We start from the raw sequence: 16,499 nt of genomic DNA, 5'->3' as shown, positions 1-16,499 counted from the left end.
AATCTTCAAGCTTATGGTGGTGCAGTAAGATGGTTTCAGAGTTAAAGTAGCTGTAGTCAAAGTTCTGCTTCTTGGATGCTTAAGCACTAGCTCGTGTGAATTGTAAGACAATAAATACTGCTGCTTAAATTGCACTTAAGAGCCACTATGGAAGAAACTGGATAATGAAGTAGCTCAGCTGAACTGCTTCTTACCCCAAACAAGACTTACTCTTGGTAAAAGACAGGGTTGCTGTCTGGGTCTCTGGAATATATACCCATTTGTTTCCCTTCTCCCACCACCCTTTCTCTGCAATTTGGGCTGCTGTATCCTCCTACAGGAAGCTGGGTTTAGATGTAAATAGCAGTTACTGCTTTCAGTTCAGCAGCAGTGGCCTTGGGTAGGCAGAGCTACTGCTCTTCCAGTGACCTTGATGTAGCTGCTACAAAGTTCTACCTATCCCTTCCCACACTCTCTGGTACCCTGCTGCAGAGCAAGCCAGAGCTGGTCTACCTGGAAAGGCTCCTTGGACTGGTACAACTGCCACAGTCAGTATATGCCATATATAAAAATGTTAGTAGGCATGTAGTCCTTTGCCCAAACTCTACGATTTTACAACAGCCTGACTGATTAAATCAGCTCTTGGAGTTCACACAATGCTAAGGAAGCCCCATACACATGGAAGGCACCATAGCTGCAGCTCCAAGGAATGCTCATTTCATCAAGGGAAAGGGAATGGTTTTCTCTGATGTTTTTCTGCTTCAAGGCCTATGTTGAAGGAATCATTTTCAGGAAGACGTGTCCTTTTATTGAGGTAGTCTGTTTATAACAGCAACTGTTCACCATAAGCTTATGAGCCAGCAAAGCATCTCTCATGCTAGCTCTCATGCTTCACTGTTCAGTTCTACCAGTGCTTTCTTTGAGCCTCATCAAGAGATGCACCACCCTGTTAAGTGACAGGACATAAGTTTTTAAAGTCCTTCAATCTTGTTTTTAACATGCATTTGTTGACTCTCAATCCGTCTATTCTTCTCATGGCCGAAGGAGAGAACACGATTTACATATAACTATTTTACTATAGCATTATTTAATGCCAGCTTGAAATAAACCCCCAAAATTAACACTTTGATTAATCAAGTGACTGAAGAACTCCAAAGTGCTAGTTTACATTGTAAGCTGAAAGTCAGTGATTCTGGCAGGTAAACGTGCTAAGACATCTACAGGAACACGAGCAGACTTTTGAGTGCTGACTGACTGCCACTGTGCCTTGTTCTCTAAAAAGCCAGTTTGTACCTACTTTGAAATAGATGGGATTTTCCATGATTTTCATAAAACTTTGTAGAGAAATTGAACAGCATGCTGCATTTTTGCTGCAGTCCAACTTTGCAGCAGCATTCAGGAGTACCTAAAAGGCTCTTGTGATTGTATACTTTTAAAAGTGGAGTCAAACTTGGATTTAAGACTCAGAAATCACCCATTTCTACAACACTGAATATACAAAGACCGCATGAGCAACAATTAACCAGTAACTTGTTTAGGTACTTTTTAGGAAAGAACCGCAGAGAAGAATATGTTATTAAGTGACTTCATTTACAGTAGCCATAAATGAATTAAATTTTATCAGGGACTCCTTATCCACCCCTTTCAGGTTCTACACTAAGGTAATACCTGAAAGAATAGCTCACTCAACTTCACCTCTCATGCAAACAACTCCACTTGATTGCCTGCTCCAGGTTTTAACTATTATTTAGAATGAATAATTAACAATTAAAAAAAAAAAAATCTACTTTTTCCCATGTGTGCTCCTCCCAAATCTGTTTTAATATCCTTTTTGTCTGACATAAGTTAATAATGGTGTTGGTTTTTCCTTTAGAGGAAAGATACATAGATGAGTTCTGGTATTTCACTGAAGAAAGTGAATGAGTTAGTCGCAGAACTGTCTAGAACTCCTGTCTTAATGTATCTGTTCTTCCCCTTCTGAGGATACAAAAACACATGGGAGGACATTTACACAGTCCAGTTGGACTTGTAGCTCTCCTCCCTCCATAAGCAGGCCAGCAGTTTAGGGCTTGAACTACGCTGGTTACAAGGCATGAGAATCAAGCTTCACTACAGCTATTAACCTCACCGGAGCATGCGGCATCGATGATTTGTCAGTCTTCTATAGGCATCCTGCAAGTTGGTCACATTCCTGCTGCTCCAGAGTCTTTCCCCAACAGCACTTGCTCGAGGCCTGTAAATATATATTGAGTTTTAGAGGAGGTAGAGTCTATAACCAGAATTGGATGAAAGTTTTTAATAAGAGGTCTTATTTCCAGAAGCATCAATTTTTATAGTTGCTCGGGTTCAGTACAGAGCACTGTTACCACTAACACACAGTCCTGTTGGATTAATTAATGCTGGCTTTCTAAAATCCACAGATGAAGCAGTTCATACCATAATCTTGGTGTGAGGTTAGTTGCATCCACAAATTCCCCCCACAGGCAGGCTTCTCCACCTATTAAAAGCTCTTTCTGTTTTTCAGACCCTGAATTCAAAGCAGAAAGTTAGAATTTCTATTTGCCCAGAAGATGTGCGTATATAAACAATTTCATTTTCCAATACTGAGAGAGAATTAATGTTCACCCGTTTATCATACAAAATATCTATCCTAAGCACTAACTTTTTGGTAGTCTTTTTACTGCATGTGAAAAGCACCAGGTCCTTTGCCCAGATAACCCATTTCCCTCCTTTGTAAGGAAGGATGTTACCTTTCATCCTCTGAAGACATTCCTTATTTTTCTGACATTCCTCAGGGATTTCAGTCCTGACTAAAACTGTTCATTCTATCACATACAAAACATTCCTTGAAAAAGCTGTAGTCAGGCGTTCTCCCTAATCAGCTGAGCTACCTTGCACAAAATGAAAACCTCGGGGAGAGCATAACATGTTTGTGTCACCTTCAGGCAGGAGAGAACACGTCTTGTTCTGGAACAGTCCCATGCTCTAGAAACTTGCTGACATGAACTCAGTGTCTGTCTGTGAACAGTCATTTTGCACAACTCTGCCCCCAATGCACGATGCATCTGTTCACCTAGTCCAGAATCTTGTCTTACACAAGCACCAGGTGCCAGATGCTTGAGAAACGTTAACACTTTTCCCTGTGAGAAACCGAAAGTTGCATTTTTTTATTTTGAGAATTTTCTAGACGTTTAGCTGACATTAAAATCCTTTGATTACAGGCTATATCTCATCATAGTGACTGCACAACTTCTCTAAATAGCCTCATTCTTCCCATTTACATCTTAATGTGAACCAAAGAGTTACATGTACAGAACATGAATATAAAAAATAACAAACCAGAGAAGTTAAGCGGTTCAACACTGTAGTATTTCCTCCAGTCTTGCCCGTAACTAATGTAGTCTAAGTACCAGGGAGCTGCCAGGATAGCAGTGAACCCAGCTCCAGTGACATTACTCAGTTCATAAGCATAGTTTCTTTCCATCCACACTTCGACTACCGTATCTGGTTTCAGCTAAAAAGGGAAAACCAAAACAAAAACCCAAAACGTCAAAGACAATCCTAATTGCTGTTATCAGGAAAAAGGATGATGGATTTCAAAACTGAGTATTTTGTTTGGAAGAGGAACATCTTGGAATCTGCCTTTTGCATTTTTTTTCCCCCACAGTCTAAAGCTGATGAGCTTTTCACTGGTTTTAAATAGAACTCAGACTAGTGAAGCCTAGGTTATACTATAGACAGTGTTGAAAGCAGGTATCTACACACACCACTTATCTGACCACCTCTGAAAAGCTGTGCACTTGGTGTTACTAGGCCAGACACACAGTTATGTGAGAGAAGAAATACAGGGAAACTTACAGCAACTTTCCTACCCTTTCCTCTGATGCTCTAAAGCATATTATCTGTGTTCACCTTTAGAAAGCACTTCAATACTGATGTTCCTGTTCCACCTATTTTACATGTTCAATAAATGGTAAGTTGAAGGAAGGCCCCACAGCTGAGGAGACTTGCTGAAGTCAGTGGACTTCGCTTTAACTCCCAAGAGACACAACTCTATTTAATAGTCTACTTTGGAAGCCTCCCACAATATTGTGCTCTTATGGAAGAGTATCTTATTCATTTTCCCATCTTACCTTCGCTTTGTTATCAAACACTTCTTGCCAAACCATGTATCCTTTGTTATAGGAGGAAACAATGTCCAAAATCCTAGAATTCAGAAATATGATCATGTTTGTGAATTTCAGTGAGATCAGTACAGACAAACAAAGCAGCAATCTTTTCTACCCTAAGGCACATCAGGCCTTTCCCAGCATTGCATAGGGGACCAAGAAAAATCAGGTTTTTCTGGTTTTGGCCTTTAGTTCTCTGCCTTGAAGAGCATGTTCTCCCACATATAAGGATATGCATGTGCCGTAACACAAACTGATGTTCAGAACTACCAGCAACTCACACAAGTGTCTAAACCCATGTTACTGAAGAATGAGACAAATAAATGGCTGCAAAAACTCGAGGACTTTTCTCCCCACTCTGTGTTCTAACATTAAAGCTGATGCCTAGTGTAAGACACCCAGTACACTGAGAGTGTGCGTACAACTAGCCTTGTTTGTGTCCCACATTTTAATGTTGTAAACTTTACATTCAGTGTATTAAGGTGGACAGTCCCCAACCCATGGCACTTTTCAAAACAATATAGGCTAACCTAAATCAGCTTCAGTATCTGCACGTCAACACCACCCTCAGATAGTGGCTGTGAAAAGCTGAGCAAGAATTAAAAAAACACCATACTTCTGAATATAGTAAGATTCCAGTTTAGCATAGTCTCTGCCAAGTCCTTGCTTCTTCATGAACTCCTGCACTTCAGGATTAGATTTCCTTAAAAAACAAAACAAAACAAAACAAAAAATTGTTTTGTTTTAAAGCAGATTTCCCAACCATTACCACCTATGCACAGCACACTACCTGATGCCTTAGGCACACCATAGCTTGGAATGCACAACAGAGCAAAAGAAGCACACTCACATGATTTAAGTATTTTGAAACCGTTTCATTTTGATTTGAAATTAAATCCTACTTCTCTGATAGAACTACTGGAGTCCCTGTTCTGAAGCAATCTCTGGAAGGCTGCCTCAAACCCCTAAGACCTCTGGGGTTCCTGGCTTCCCCAAGACTTTGTAGGAAGGTTACCAGCAGGTCTGGAAATTGAGCAGCCGTAGCACCAAGAGATCTGCAGGACTGACATAGAGAATCTCAAAAGGAAACCAACACTTTTGTGATAAGGCATTTGCCAGAAGTTTTCTCTCTTTTTAAAAATTAAAGTAAGTCCTGAGTGTTCAGATTTGATGTTACAAGAGAATGCAAAAATACTAACTAGATCAAGTTGAATACTCATCCAACTAGATTTGCTTCAGATTCTGTATTATTAGTTACTCCAGCGGGGAGATTTCAAGATACTCAAAATTCACAATCAATTGAAAAAACTCTATTAATGCATGCCATACTTCTAATATAAGCACACGAGAGTCAGTACTGTAATACTTAATGTATCAGATTTTCTGGAAGGCAAAACTCACTTGAAAGTACTGCTTTTCCTTTAACACAATGCATTTAAATGTCAATTATCCTCTTTAGTACTTCCTTCCTGCCAGGTTAATTTTCATAAAGAAATCCTTTAGAATACCTGAACATTTATGAAACTACTAGTCAAAGCAAAATTCTGCACGAAATCGCTTGTTGAGGATCCCAAATGCCCTGCCTGTAAATAGTTACAGAAGTAGGAGTGGAGATCATTGGGTTAAGCAGTGAAAAACTGTCTCAAGCAACTGAGTTCCATAATTGATGGATTTAGGCAAGCTTAAGAAGCACTAGATATTTATTCTTTGAGCTGTTACCATACCAACAATTGAAGTCCACTTCATCTCCTCCCAAATGAATGTATGCATCTGGAAACACACTGCTGATCTCTTTGAAGAATTTAGTCATGAAGTCGTAAGTTGTATTCAAAATGGGATTTACAGGTCCAAAGGACCCACTTGGCTTTTCTCCATTGTAACAAGGGGTGAGAAGATATTTTTGACCTAATAGAGGCAAATAATAGAGGATATTCAGTTCCATGTCGATATGCTAGCTTTGCTAGCAAGAAGAGGCAGTTACTCATATTTAAAAGGTTAATATTCATGACTTAAGTGCTCATCTATCCTAAGTATAATTGAATAGTGGCAGGATGAAATAAAGCAACCTGCCCAAAGCTGAAGAACCCTCTAACTGGACATCAGGACTCTGATTTTTAGATTTGTGATTTAATAGACACTAATTTATGGAACATGTCACTGTACCTGGAAAACAGATTCTGGATGACTACTTGAGTAAAAAAGCTTTAATGGATTTAGGGAGGAAACCAACTGGAAGGAAGCCCAATACAATGACTGTGCTCCAGAGGCCTCTTTTTTCTTTTTATTACTCTGCTTTGTTAACACCCAAGTAGGTGGGAGGTATATGTCCTACCTCTAGGTAGTCTGCTAGGAATTTACCTCTACGCAAGAAAGGAAGGCTAGACAGACATCAAAACTAAGTACAGGTTCTTGAGTCAAGACAGCTGAAGCAACATGAGCCAGGATAACAAAACAGGAAAAAGTTATTATATGTAGGCTGGAGATTCCTATGTACAGTTTATTCAGTACAGTGTGGTTGCAGCAGTAGCACCTTCTTGGCTGCATGTTCCTACTCTAAGCACATGTTCCCAAACAGGGCCCCAGTGGTAGATTGCTTCAACTACTCTCCTCACACATCCTCAAGACTTCTCTCCAATATCTTGAATTTGAATGCAAACAAAGCATAGCTGCCCAGGTTCATAAGCAAATCCAGCACTGGCTCCTGTGTATCACATTAAAAAAAATATACACAAGAAGCTACGAGAAACAATCAACTTTAGGCAAGGGAGCTGAACCTTGCTCTTCACATGAATGCAGACCACCTCACATATCACCAGACAAGCCACTGGCTTTTATCACTGCTCTGGAACAACAAAGACTTAATGAGATGACGGATTCAGAAAGACTGTTTAGTGAATTTAGTATTTACCTTGTTCCTTTCCTCCTCATTTTAAACTAGTGAGAAGAGCCTGAGGCATCTTCCAGCATTATGGCCATATCTCCACAGGACAAGCACAAGACTTGCCTCATGGCTGAAGCTTAAGTTATGAAGCACTAGAAATATCTTTACTATTTACAGTTTGGCCAAAACCATCTTATGTTTAATTGCAGTCAGTGCACCTTGAATTAAGGCACAAGCCTCCTTGGTCCTTGAGCTCATGTAAACACCACCATTCTCTGCATCCAAGCATTCTCTATCAAGAGAAGTATTACTCTGAAACCCAGAAAAGAGAGACTGAAGAACCATCCAACTTTGCTGTGTTTTGTACACTGGAAGATTACCACTTAACTAATAAACAGAAACATCAACCACTTTAAAAGAACACTCTTAAAGCAGAAATCTCTAGACTAGACAGAAACTTCACTATTTCTAGCCACTGCCTTATTACTCTAAACTCAAGAGTACTGGATGGAGGGACAGTAACAATACAAAGTGTAAGGCAAACAGAGTATATCTGTCCTTTTGCACACACATCCAGCATAGGAAGTGTCAGCTTTCTCTGTCAACTTCAGTTCTTCTAAAACATGAAGATAACGACCATCACTGAATCTGCCCCTTGCTTACCTCTTACCAAGGGCCTTTCACAGCACTTTAAAAGATGCTTTTTAACAAGTTCATTTGCTTGTTACACACTGCTTACCACAATTTTTAACCATTAATACTTTATTGGACATACCTTTTCCCCAAGACTGTGTGTGTCCTGGGGTATCAAACTCTGGGATAACTCTAATGCCTCTTAACCGGGCATACTCAATCACCAGACGGACGTCAGTAGGAGTATAGATGTGGTTATATGAGTATGCTCCCTGTAAAGCATTCACATTAAGAGACAGCTTACAAAACATTACATCAGCAGCTCACAACATTTGGATTAAAGTGTTATATTTTAGACTGCAGAACAGTTTTACAAGTTGGTCTCTTCTGGTTTATCACATGTGCAACTGCAATTACAAAAATTTTTTTGTTGACTATTGGAAAAAAACCACACAACCAAACAACAGCAACAGCACAACAAACAAACCCCCCCCCCCCCCAAACAACCACCACACAAAAATTAACCCCTTTTTCCAAACTAAAACCAATCTCTTAAGGAGACTGTCCTTTCCTCCTCAGCTCAGTTACTGAAGAACACAGAAAAGCTAGTTTCTATTCCACCAGATTTTTTAAAGATACATTTTTAAATTTGCCTGTACGCAGGGAAGTTTAGCATCAGGGTGTGTATGTTTTGTGATGCTGAACTCGAGTGTTAGTCCCCTCACACACAGCCAACAAATGTGACAGCGACCCAGACTGCTACATTTGGGTGAAACAAATGTTTGCCAAAGAGCCAAACAACGTAGGAAAAGCATTATGCCTCCTCATGACAAAAAGCACTTTAAGCTTCTGTTTACCTGGAAATGGTTTCCACAGGTGAGTTATTAAAAAAAATAATGGTAAACAAGAACCTTTCAAAAAGGCTATTGAAATAAATGCTAACTCCCTCCCTCCAGCTTTCAGAGGGGAATGGGACAGGACTCCACAGCTATTGCCAGGAAAAATAATCTGACTGCACCATTCAACAGGTGCAATTTCTGAATTATAAAATTCTTCACAGCATGTGCCCAAGCACTGCCCACATAATTTTCATGAGGGTTAGATTCTAGCACTTGTTTTAAAATAGAATCATGAGTTTTCTGCTTAGGCTCAGTCTATTTAATTACCTGTGCTTGATTTGGCTACTACTGTACTGTGACTGAGCAAGAACCTCATGATGGCTTTCATAATTAGCAAAATCTGCTGTGAAACAGGAAATAAAGAGATATGTTGCATTGTCTTTGTTTTAAAAAACAACCTCTCACTTTTGGACCTTTTAGAGACACGTTGTGTTACACAAGTAGACCTCAGAAAGGTCAGAAGTACTACTGCGGCGGTTCCAAACCTAGAGGTGACAGGGAATTCTCTTACATTTGTTCAAGTATCAAGAAGTCTAGCAGTTAAACAAAGAAACGAACAGAAATTTACCACTACTGCTTGAAGGCCTGCAAACACTGAGGATCACAGTCACCAGAAAATTTTTACAGAAGAGTTAGGAAGGTCATTTACCATGGATTCACCAAGGAAGACTTGAACATGGTCCACACAGACACTCAGGGAGGAGCCTAAACATGTACTTGCTGGTGACTGGTGACTGTTTCACAATCAGCCAAGGCAGATGTATTCAAGCATTGGTAGGCTCTGCACTTTATTTTCATGAAACATATGCCAGATTTCTGCCCTCCCACCCTGCTCCAATGATGTTTACTCACCTTGTCACTTAACTCTGGGAAACAAATACTCTGGTAGGGGAATGACTGATCATCTACTATATGCCAGTGGAGAACATTGAACTTGTTAAAAGCCATGGCATCCTGTAATAAACAATGCAATACAGTCTAGTTAAGCACTTTACTCACTCCCAGAAAAGTTATGCAAAAAAGATGGTCTTGTCCCAGTATCCTGCATGCCTAAAGCAACAACTACATAAATTAATAATAATAATAATAATAATAATAATAATAATAATAATAATAATAATAATAATAATAATAATAATAATAATAAACAAAACAAAGCACAGAGGAAAAGGTGTACCGTGTTTCACCAAATTATAGAAGCATACAACAAAACATACCAGCCTGTTAATACTACTGCTCCATGCCTCTGCCATCTATCTGCATCACTCCTGTCAACAAACTCTTGATCTGATGATGCTTCACCAGCTCGTGGAAGGGGAACTGCTGTAAATGCTTATGAATTTTTTTCCACTTCAGAACATCTGCGTAATTCTCTATGTGCCATCAGCTATTTGAGCTTACAGAAGCTTATGCCTTTCTGCATAAATATTTGGACTCAAAAACTAAACAACATGCGAGAGTTTTCTACTATTCAGTACACCTCTACTTGCTAGGGACTTCTGCAGAATCCATTTCAAGTGCATGCAAAATAACACATGCATTTTCCCCACAGGAGATAGTGTTCCCCTTACGTTTTCAGTCATTACAGTGTCAGTACTTCCCTTTTTTGAAGATAACTAAGATAAACGTTCACACACTTATTTTAGAATTTTGAGTGCAGGTGGACAGCTAGACACAGGCACTGAGTTATGAAAGTCAGAGTCACTGGAAGTGTAGTGTGCTGTGTGCAGACAGAGTAAGCGTTCTCTACATTGTTCAGGGCTGAGTAATCGCAACACAGTTGCTTCCAATCCCTTGCCTCAATACAGTTATTTCATAGAATCATAGAATTCTTTAGGTTGAAAAAGACCTTTAAGATCATCAAATCCAAACATAAACCTAACACTGACAAGTCCAGAACTAGACCATGTCCCTAAGCACCACATCTAAACGTCTTTTAAATATCAGGGATGGCGACAGGACCCCTCCCTGCTTTTTTCACCAAGTTGCGTTTAAAGAAGCAACAAAGTCTCTTCAGGACTTGCACCAATCCAATGGAAGATTTATACCATGTCCATTCCCCAAAATTATCTCATCTGTTTTATTAGAAAGCATAAGTTTTAATTGCCACGTCTTCATGCACTTCTACCAAATACTACCTTTCCACATAGAAAATTGTATCTCCTGCCCTCCGCCACTCCTTCCTCTAGGACAAAGCCCTCCCCAGAAATACAGCACAGCAGCTGAACACAAACAAGAAATGTACTTGAACCGTGGCCTTGTACATCTAATTACCAAATGTCAGTGAAGGGATTACTGCTGTCTTTTATTAGGTTAGCCTGGATTCAAACAGGCACAGAGGTGGGAGGAAAAGTACACTTGCTCTTAAATCAGCAAAACATCATAAAATGTAGCTCTGGAAAATTATTAGAGCCATACACATAATTTAAAGAAAGAAAACAGAACACCAATAGTTACAGAAACACAAAAATGATTAGAAATGCAAGCCTCAAAAGTCAAGTTGCTCTTAAAAAAAATTACTCATAAAAGAGACAACAAATATTGACATAAGTAAGTAGTTGAGTCTTTGAAGCACCCTCAGTTGTAAATAAAACACCACACAAGCACTACCTGCTGAACAAGGACTGATGCTAAAGGTAAACACAAGTAAATATCCATAGAGGGGCAAGTTCTGAGCACAGTTCAAGGATGACCTCAGAAATAAAGGCTGGTTTTACTTTTGCTCTCTCCCTGTCCATCTTACGACTGCTCCGCAAAGTTCTCCAACATGAAAGAGAAATTTCTAACACTACGAGGGTGTTTCAAAAAGATGGACCACATTTGAAATCAGTACTGCTTTGAAACTGGGTCAATTTTTTGGAAACACCCTGTATTTCATCTTGGAAAAGCAACACAAAGACAGGATACTGCATGTTGCTCCACTCAAAAGCTCCTCCATTTCAACCCACCAAGTATGCCCTGCTTCAAGGATTTCAACAGCTGAAAATGGGAGTACAGAACAGAAAAAAATCTACAGCTTTGGGTGCTATGATTATACAAATTCATCACCTTCCCATCAAGGTGGGAGTCTAGAGCTCTTAGTGTGCTTACTTAAGCTTTTCAGAGAAAGGTGTGAGGCTGGTTTGGTTGGGTTTTTCTTGTCTTTTTTTTTATTTTTTTAATTCCTTTTGAAGGGACACAGTGAAAGAATACAGTAGCTTCCAATGAGCATTTCCAATTTTCCCCCTTACTCTGTACTACTTAATTACTGGCTTGCTCTTAGCAGCCTAAGAAGGACAACCAGAGCCTGGTTAATGAAAAAACTAGAATCTTTCTGCTACCACTGGCACTGAAGCCAGGACTTGCAAAATCCCCCTTACATTGCTTGGTGACAGTCAGATGTCTCAAAACATCTGCCAAGAAATAAGTGAGCTGGTTTAGGCAACAGCAAATACAGAAAACCCAAGCTACCACAAATCCCAGCCTCTTTTACAGATTCAGTAGTCGTTGTGTCTGCCCACTCAATTCCTCTTCTGTGTGTGTTCTGAACTTCACTTAGCAAAGTTCACTCTGTCCTTTCAGAAGTCAGCCAGGGTCCTCTTTCCACAGAAGCTCCAGTAGCTACCTACTTCAGAGGGCGAAAAACAGTAACAAAAAAAACTTCATTATTTTAATGATGGAAAATTTCCCACTTACCAGGTTTGTAAGAATAGATTTCAACGGTAAATAATGTCTTGAAGTGTCCAGTAAGATTCCTCTATGAGCAAATCTTGGGAAGTCATAGATTTCAGATTCATTGACAAGGAACTACGAGAACAAGATTTTAAAATTACAATTCCCACTTTACAGTCATCATTTTAAACAAGAAATGCTTGCTTTTTAGTTTGTTAACAGTTTCCAAATGATCGTTTCCTGAAAAAAATTACTTAATGAAACAAGTAGATCTGCAGTTTCTAGAAAAGCACCAAAGAATGTGTTTGTTTGTTATCAGAACTGTGGTTTTAGTTAATACTTACACTTCCATAGTCATCTTCATGAACCAACTGGCTAAAGGTTTCCAAACCTAGGAAAAAATCCAAGAAAGGGACCTGCAGTACAACCCAGTACTTGTCCTTACGTTCTATTTTAAAAAAGGACCATAACGGTTCACAAGTGTTCACATAGCTAGAAAGAATGCTTTGTACTGAGTTCTTTCAGTTTCCTTAATCACTCAAGCACCACTGTTGATGAAGGTCTGAAGAGAGAACCATTTGAAGTCTCCATTACACATAACTACTGTATATTAGCACTACAGCATAGCTGTACCAATTTAATACTTGAATTGTATGGAATTTACTGTCCTTTCTGGAACTGGCAAAGTTTCTGATTCAGCATGAAAAATCTTATAATTTAGAAAACATTCCAGTAAGGACAGCAGACTGAAACTTCAGCATTACGGTCTTCCTGGTGATGTGTCCAGCACACTCAGTTATGAGGTGCAGTCAGAGAATCATTTGTTTGCACTGTGGAACACAAAGCGTTTTAGCACCCAGGGTTTGGCTGGCTTGGCTGATTTAAAGCACAGCAAGAATACACTTAATGTGTGCCACTGGAACCAAGATGCTGAGCATCCAGACTGAGGGTCTGACCAACACGTATCTGGGTATCCTTCTGGCCTCTATGCCCACATCACCTTCCCATTAAGGACTGCATGAGGGCAGGGCTCAGCGGTCAGCTGGTTCTTAGTCTGCCATGGAGTTTGTGTAAGACCAGAGCAAATACCTCTATAGCAAAAGTACGAGCTTACCTCTTAAAGCGCCCCATACCTCATCTGCTTTCAGTGTAGCCACCGGCGCAATTACAGTTAACTGATCTAAAGAAAAGAAAAAACAAAAAGTTATACCACAAGAAAGCATGGATTGACATGCTAACAGGCATTAAAAGAGATCCTTCAAGTCCCACATCTCCCATTAAATTCTAAACAATAGTGTTTTTAATGGTGAAACTGTGCAGCTAATTTTCATTTATGTGCTCCTGAAATAATGCAAGCTACTAGTCAGAAAGCCAACAGTTAATCAGTAAGATGATAAAACAAATACAGTGCTTAATAATGGCAATGTTAAATATTGCACATGAGCCAGAATTCCAAGCAAGTTTAACCCAACTGATTTAAAACATCAGGTGATTTTTTTGCATTTAAGGCACAGGTGATAAGTGTTGGGTAACTAAGACAAACCTAACCACAGAAGTTTACTTCTCCTTTTATCTTCATTTTCTATAGATTATGTTCATTTTGTTTTTTTTGAGACATAGCTTGTCAAGTATTGTTGTTAATTGCTTACTATAAAGGTCTAACTACAAAGGAAAAAAAATAAATCAGACCCCACCATCTAATGAGCATGCATAAAAATACACTATATCTATAAATTTACAGACTTCTATTATTATTGAAACATCAAAGCAATAATAAACTGACCAGAGTTTCACATTTGAAGCAGCAAAGAAAAAAAAATCAGAGGGGTAAATTGCTATGTAATAATTTGTTGAATCTGCTTCAGTATGAAAGAATGGTTGGTTATAAGTTGTACAATTAAAACCTTTGACTAGACTACCAAAGAAAAGCCATAAGGGGAATGAAGAAAGTACCTCAAGCTTTCATTTTAACATAAAAATAGATTGCATATGCTGGAAGTTCCTGGTAAGAAAGAGAACTTAGAAGACTACTGCAATCTCTACAGGTCTTTTCGTGGTGAACTGTAGTTCAGTCAAGGAATAACTTCCAAGACAGCAGGTTTTTCTCTGAACATATATAGTATCTTAAATGAGCACAGAACAAGTTCTGTATGGCTGTTTGGAATCTTTTACACAAGTGGGCAAGAAGTCAGCACTGAGACAGGTAGATAACTTGTGCTTTGATTACATATCCAATACTCTTGCTATAGGACAGCCACTGACTGATCCATACTGTCTCTATTAAAATAAAGGAGCCAAACTGCTCAATCCAGCAAGTGATTAATAACTGCATACTTCAGTGTTTCTTCTCTGAACAAGCTATCTCATTAAAAGTAGAAAATTACAACCCTGCTGGAATCTGGAGAGCTCAGTTTACTACATGAGGAGAAAGGAAAAACTCCAACTGTCCTAAAGAGTGCAATCTAAATATCACAGATCTGACAAATGCCCTGACAGGAGAGAACAACAAGCTTCGGCTAAAATCTGAAGCTCCCAAACCAGTTCAAAGTTCAACTAGTAGTAAAGCAATATAACCACCTGTGGCACAAAAAAAACTACTGCCTTAGCAATTCTGCTGCAATACCTCATTTGTGATGAAATGTATGACAAACTTGCACACAAAAAAAATGCATTACTTGGCTAAATGTACCAAAAAAGATTGAGTAAGTCTAAAATAAGTACATTCTATCGCAAGTTAGGTGGAATTAATCCTGCTGCAGATGTATGACTTAAGATTAAAAGGATCTTTTTTCAAGCATCTCTGTCCCAGATAGCAAATGCCTGCCTCACCTAGTACAGAAGATTATCTAAAGACAGCACGAGATGAACTGAATATGTTGAACTGTGTGCTAACCTGCCCAAACAAAAAGCATTATATCAACTAATCCTTGTTTCTATTAAGAGACTCCTCTGGTCATTACAGCTTAATTTTAGGGTACTTCTCTACTCTGGACTTCAGTTGTAGAACTAAAGAAGCAAAGCAGAACAAAACCAATACAACCATCATGTTTTTAAATCCTAACTTATAGCTACCAAGAGAGTGTATTTATAATACTGGAAGACAAATAACAAGAATTTCAATGAACACTTTGTGGTTTTCCTGGGGAAAAACAAAAAACAAACAACGCCATAAAACAGAAATCAAATGTACATAAGCCACTGAACTGAACTTCAATTCAAATGTAGTTTTTCCTACAGAGAGCAGATGAACAAGCCAAGTCTGCCTTCACCCAACACCCTGTACTGAAAGAAAGGATCATTTTTTGATTACTCAGATGTCAGCATACATTTTTGGGAATAGCACTGAACACCTCTGATTCTTAATGAGAGTAACTAGAAAGGATGGTAGCAGGTAAACAAGTTGAGCACCAGCTAAACCACACAAATCATAGATTACAGTTCTAACCAGCTTCGTGATTCACTGTGGGCTGAGATTTCCCACAGCATTAGAAGCAAGAACTATCTTCTGGTTGCCACTGTTGTGAAATGTTCTGGAGCACCCCACTGAGCCTGTGATTTCCAGTTCCCCAAAGAAAGCCCTGGTGACTTCTACGTGGGAGACATGACTGAAAGACACAGGCTGCAGATGCGGCGTCCGGAGCCGGGAACGCGGTACTCACAGGCCTCGCTGGAGCCGAGGTGCGGGTGGCTGTCACAGCCGGGGTCCCGGGACTCGATCACCACCTGCAGGTGCGACAGCTCGGCCTCCGCCCGGGGGCCGAATGGCCTGTAGCCCCAATTCCGCCGGAGGGACTGTCCGAACATGTACTCGTAGTACCTGCCGGGGAAGCACAGACGCCGGTGGAGCCCTGAGGTGACCGCTCCCGCCACCGGGCCGCCGCCTGAGGCCGCTCCCCGCCGCTCCTCACCTGCGGAAGGCGTCCTGCAGCAGCCCGCAGTGCGGCCCCGCCGAGGAGCCGGCGCCGTGCACCAGCTGGAAGCGCCCGGGGGCCAGCTGCAGCTGGCGGCCCGACGTGCGGAGCTCCTGCGGCAGGGGCCACAGCGAGTCCTCGGGGCCCGAGGGCGGCTCCCACTCGGGCGGCTCCGGCGCGGGCTCCGTCCGCGGGGCGTCATGGCGAAAGCTGGTGCTCACCAGCACGGCGGGCACAAGGAACAGACCCACCAGCAGCCCGGCCAGGCCCATAGCTCTGCTCATACTGCAGCGGCGGCCCCCTCGGCCCGCGGGAACCGGCCCGACGGGCGGACGGGCCCCGCCTCCGCCATCACGGAACGGGCGGAGCGCCCGCC

General features: G+C 40.6%; 1 protein-coding gene across 1 annotated transcript in view; it reads right to left on the bottom strand.

The window, feature by feature from the left end:
• Nucleotides 1–16,499, bottom strand: part of HEXB (hexosaminidase subunit beta) — an 18,057-nt gene extending 1,558 nt beyond the window's left edge. The window contains exons 1-13 of the mRNA XM_065047324.1: nucleotides 16,121–16,499; nucleotides 15,872–16,029; nucleotides 13,327–13,392; nucleotides 12,557–12,603; nucleotides 12,237–12,347; nucleotides 9,414–9,515; nucleotides 7,805–7,934; nucleotides 5,873–6,053; nucleotides 4,765–4,851; nucleotides 4,113–4,185; nucleotides 3,319–3,493; nucleotides 2,416–2,506; nucleotides 2,108–2,212 (exon numbers count right to left, since the gene is read on the bottom strand). Coding sequence (XP_064903396.1) covers nucleotides 2,108–2,212; nucleotides 2,416–2,506; nucleotides 3,319–3,493; nucleotides 4,113–4,185; nucleotides 4,765–4,851; nucleotides 5,873–6,053; nucleotides 7,805–7,934; nucleotides 9,414–9,515; nucleotides 12,237–12,347; nucleotides 12,557–12,603; nucleotides 13,327–13,392; nucleotides 15,872–16,029; nucleotides 16,121–16,407 — 1,613 coding nt within the window. The 5' untranslated portion in view covers nucleotides 16,408–16,499. The remainder of the gene's footprint in view (nucleotides 1–2,107; nucleotides 2,213–2,415; nucleotides 2,507–3,318; nucleotides 3,494–4,112; nucleotides 4,186–4,764; nucleotides 4,852–5,872; nucleotides 6,054–7,804; nucleotides 7,935–9,413; nucleotides 9,516–12,236; nucleotides 12,348–12,556; nucleotides 12,604–13,326; nucleotides 13,393–15,871; nucleotides 16,030–16,120) is intronic.

This window comes from Columba livia, chromosome Z (assembly GCF_036013475.1).
Source record: "Columba livia isolate bColLiv1 breed racing homer chromosome Z, bColLiv1.pat.W.v2, whole genome shotgun sequence".
Taxonomy (NCBI): domain Eukaryota; kingdom Metazoa; phylum Chordata; class Aves; order Columbiformes; family Columbidae; genus Columba; species Columba livia.
The sequence above is the reverse complement of the archived record's forward strand: the minus strand, read 5'-3'. Positions and strand labels throughout refer to the sequence as shown.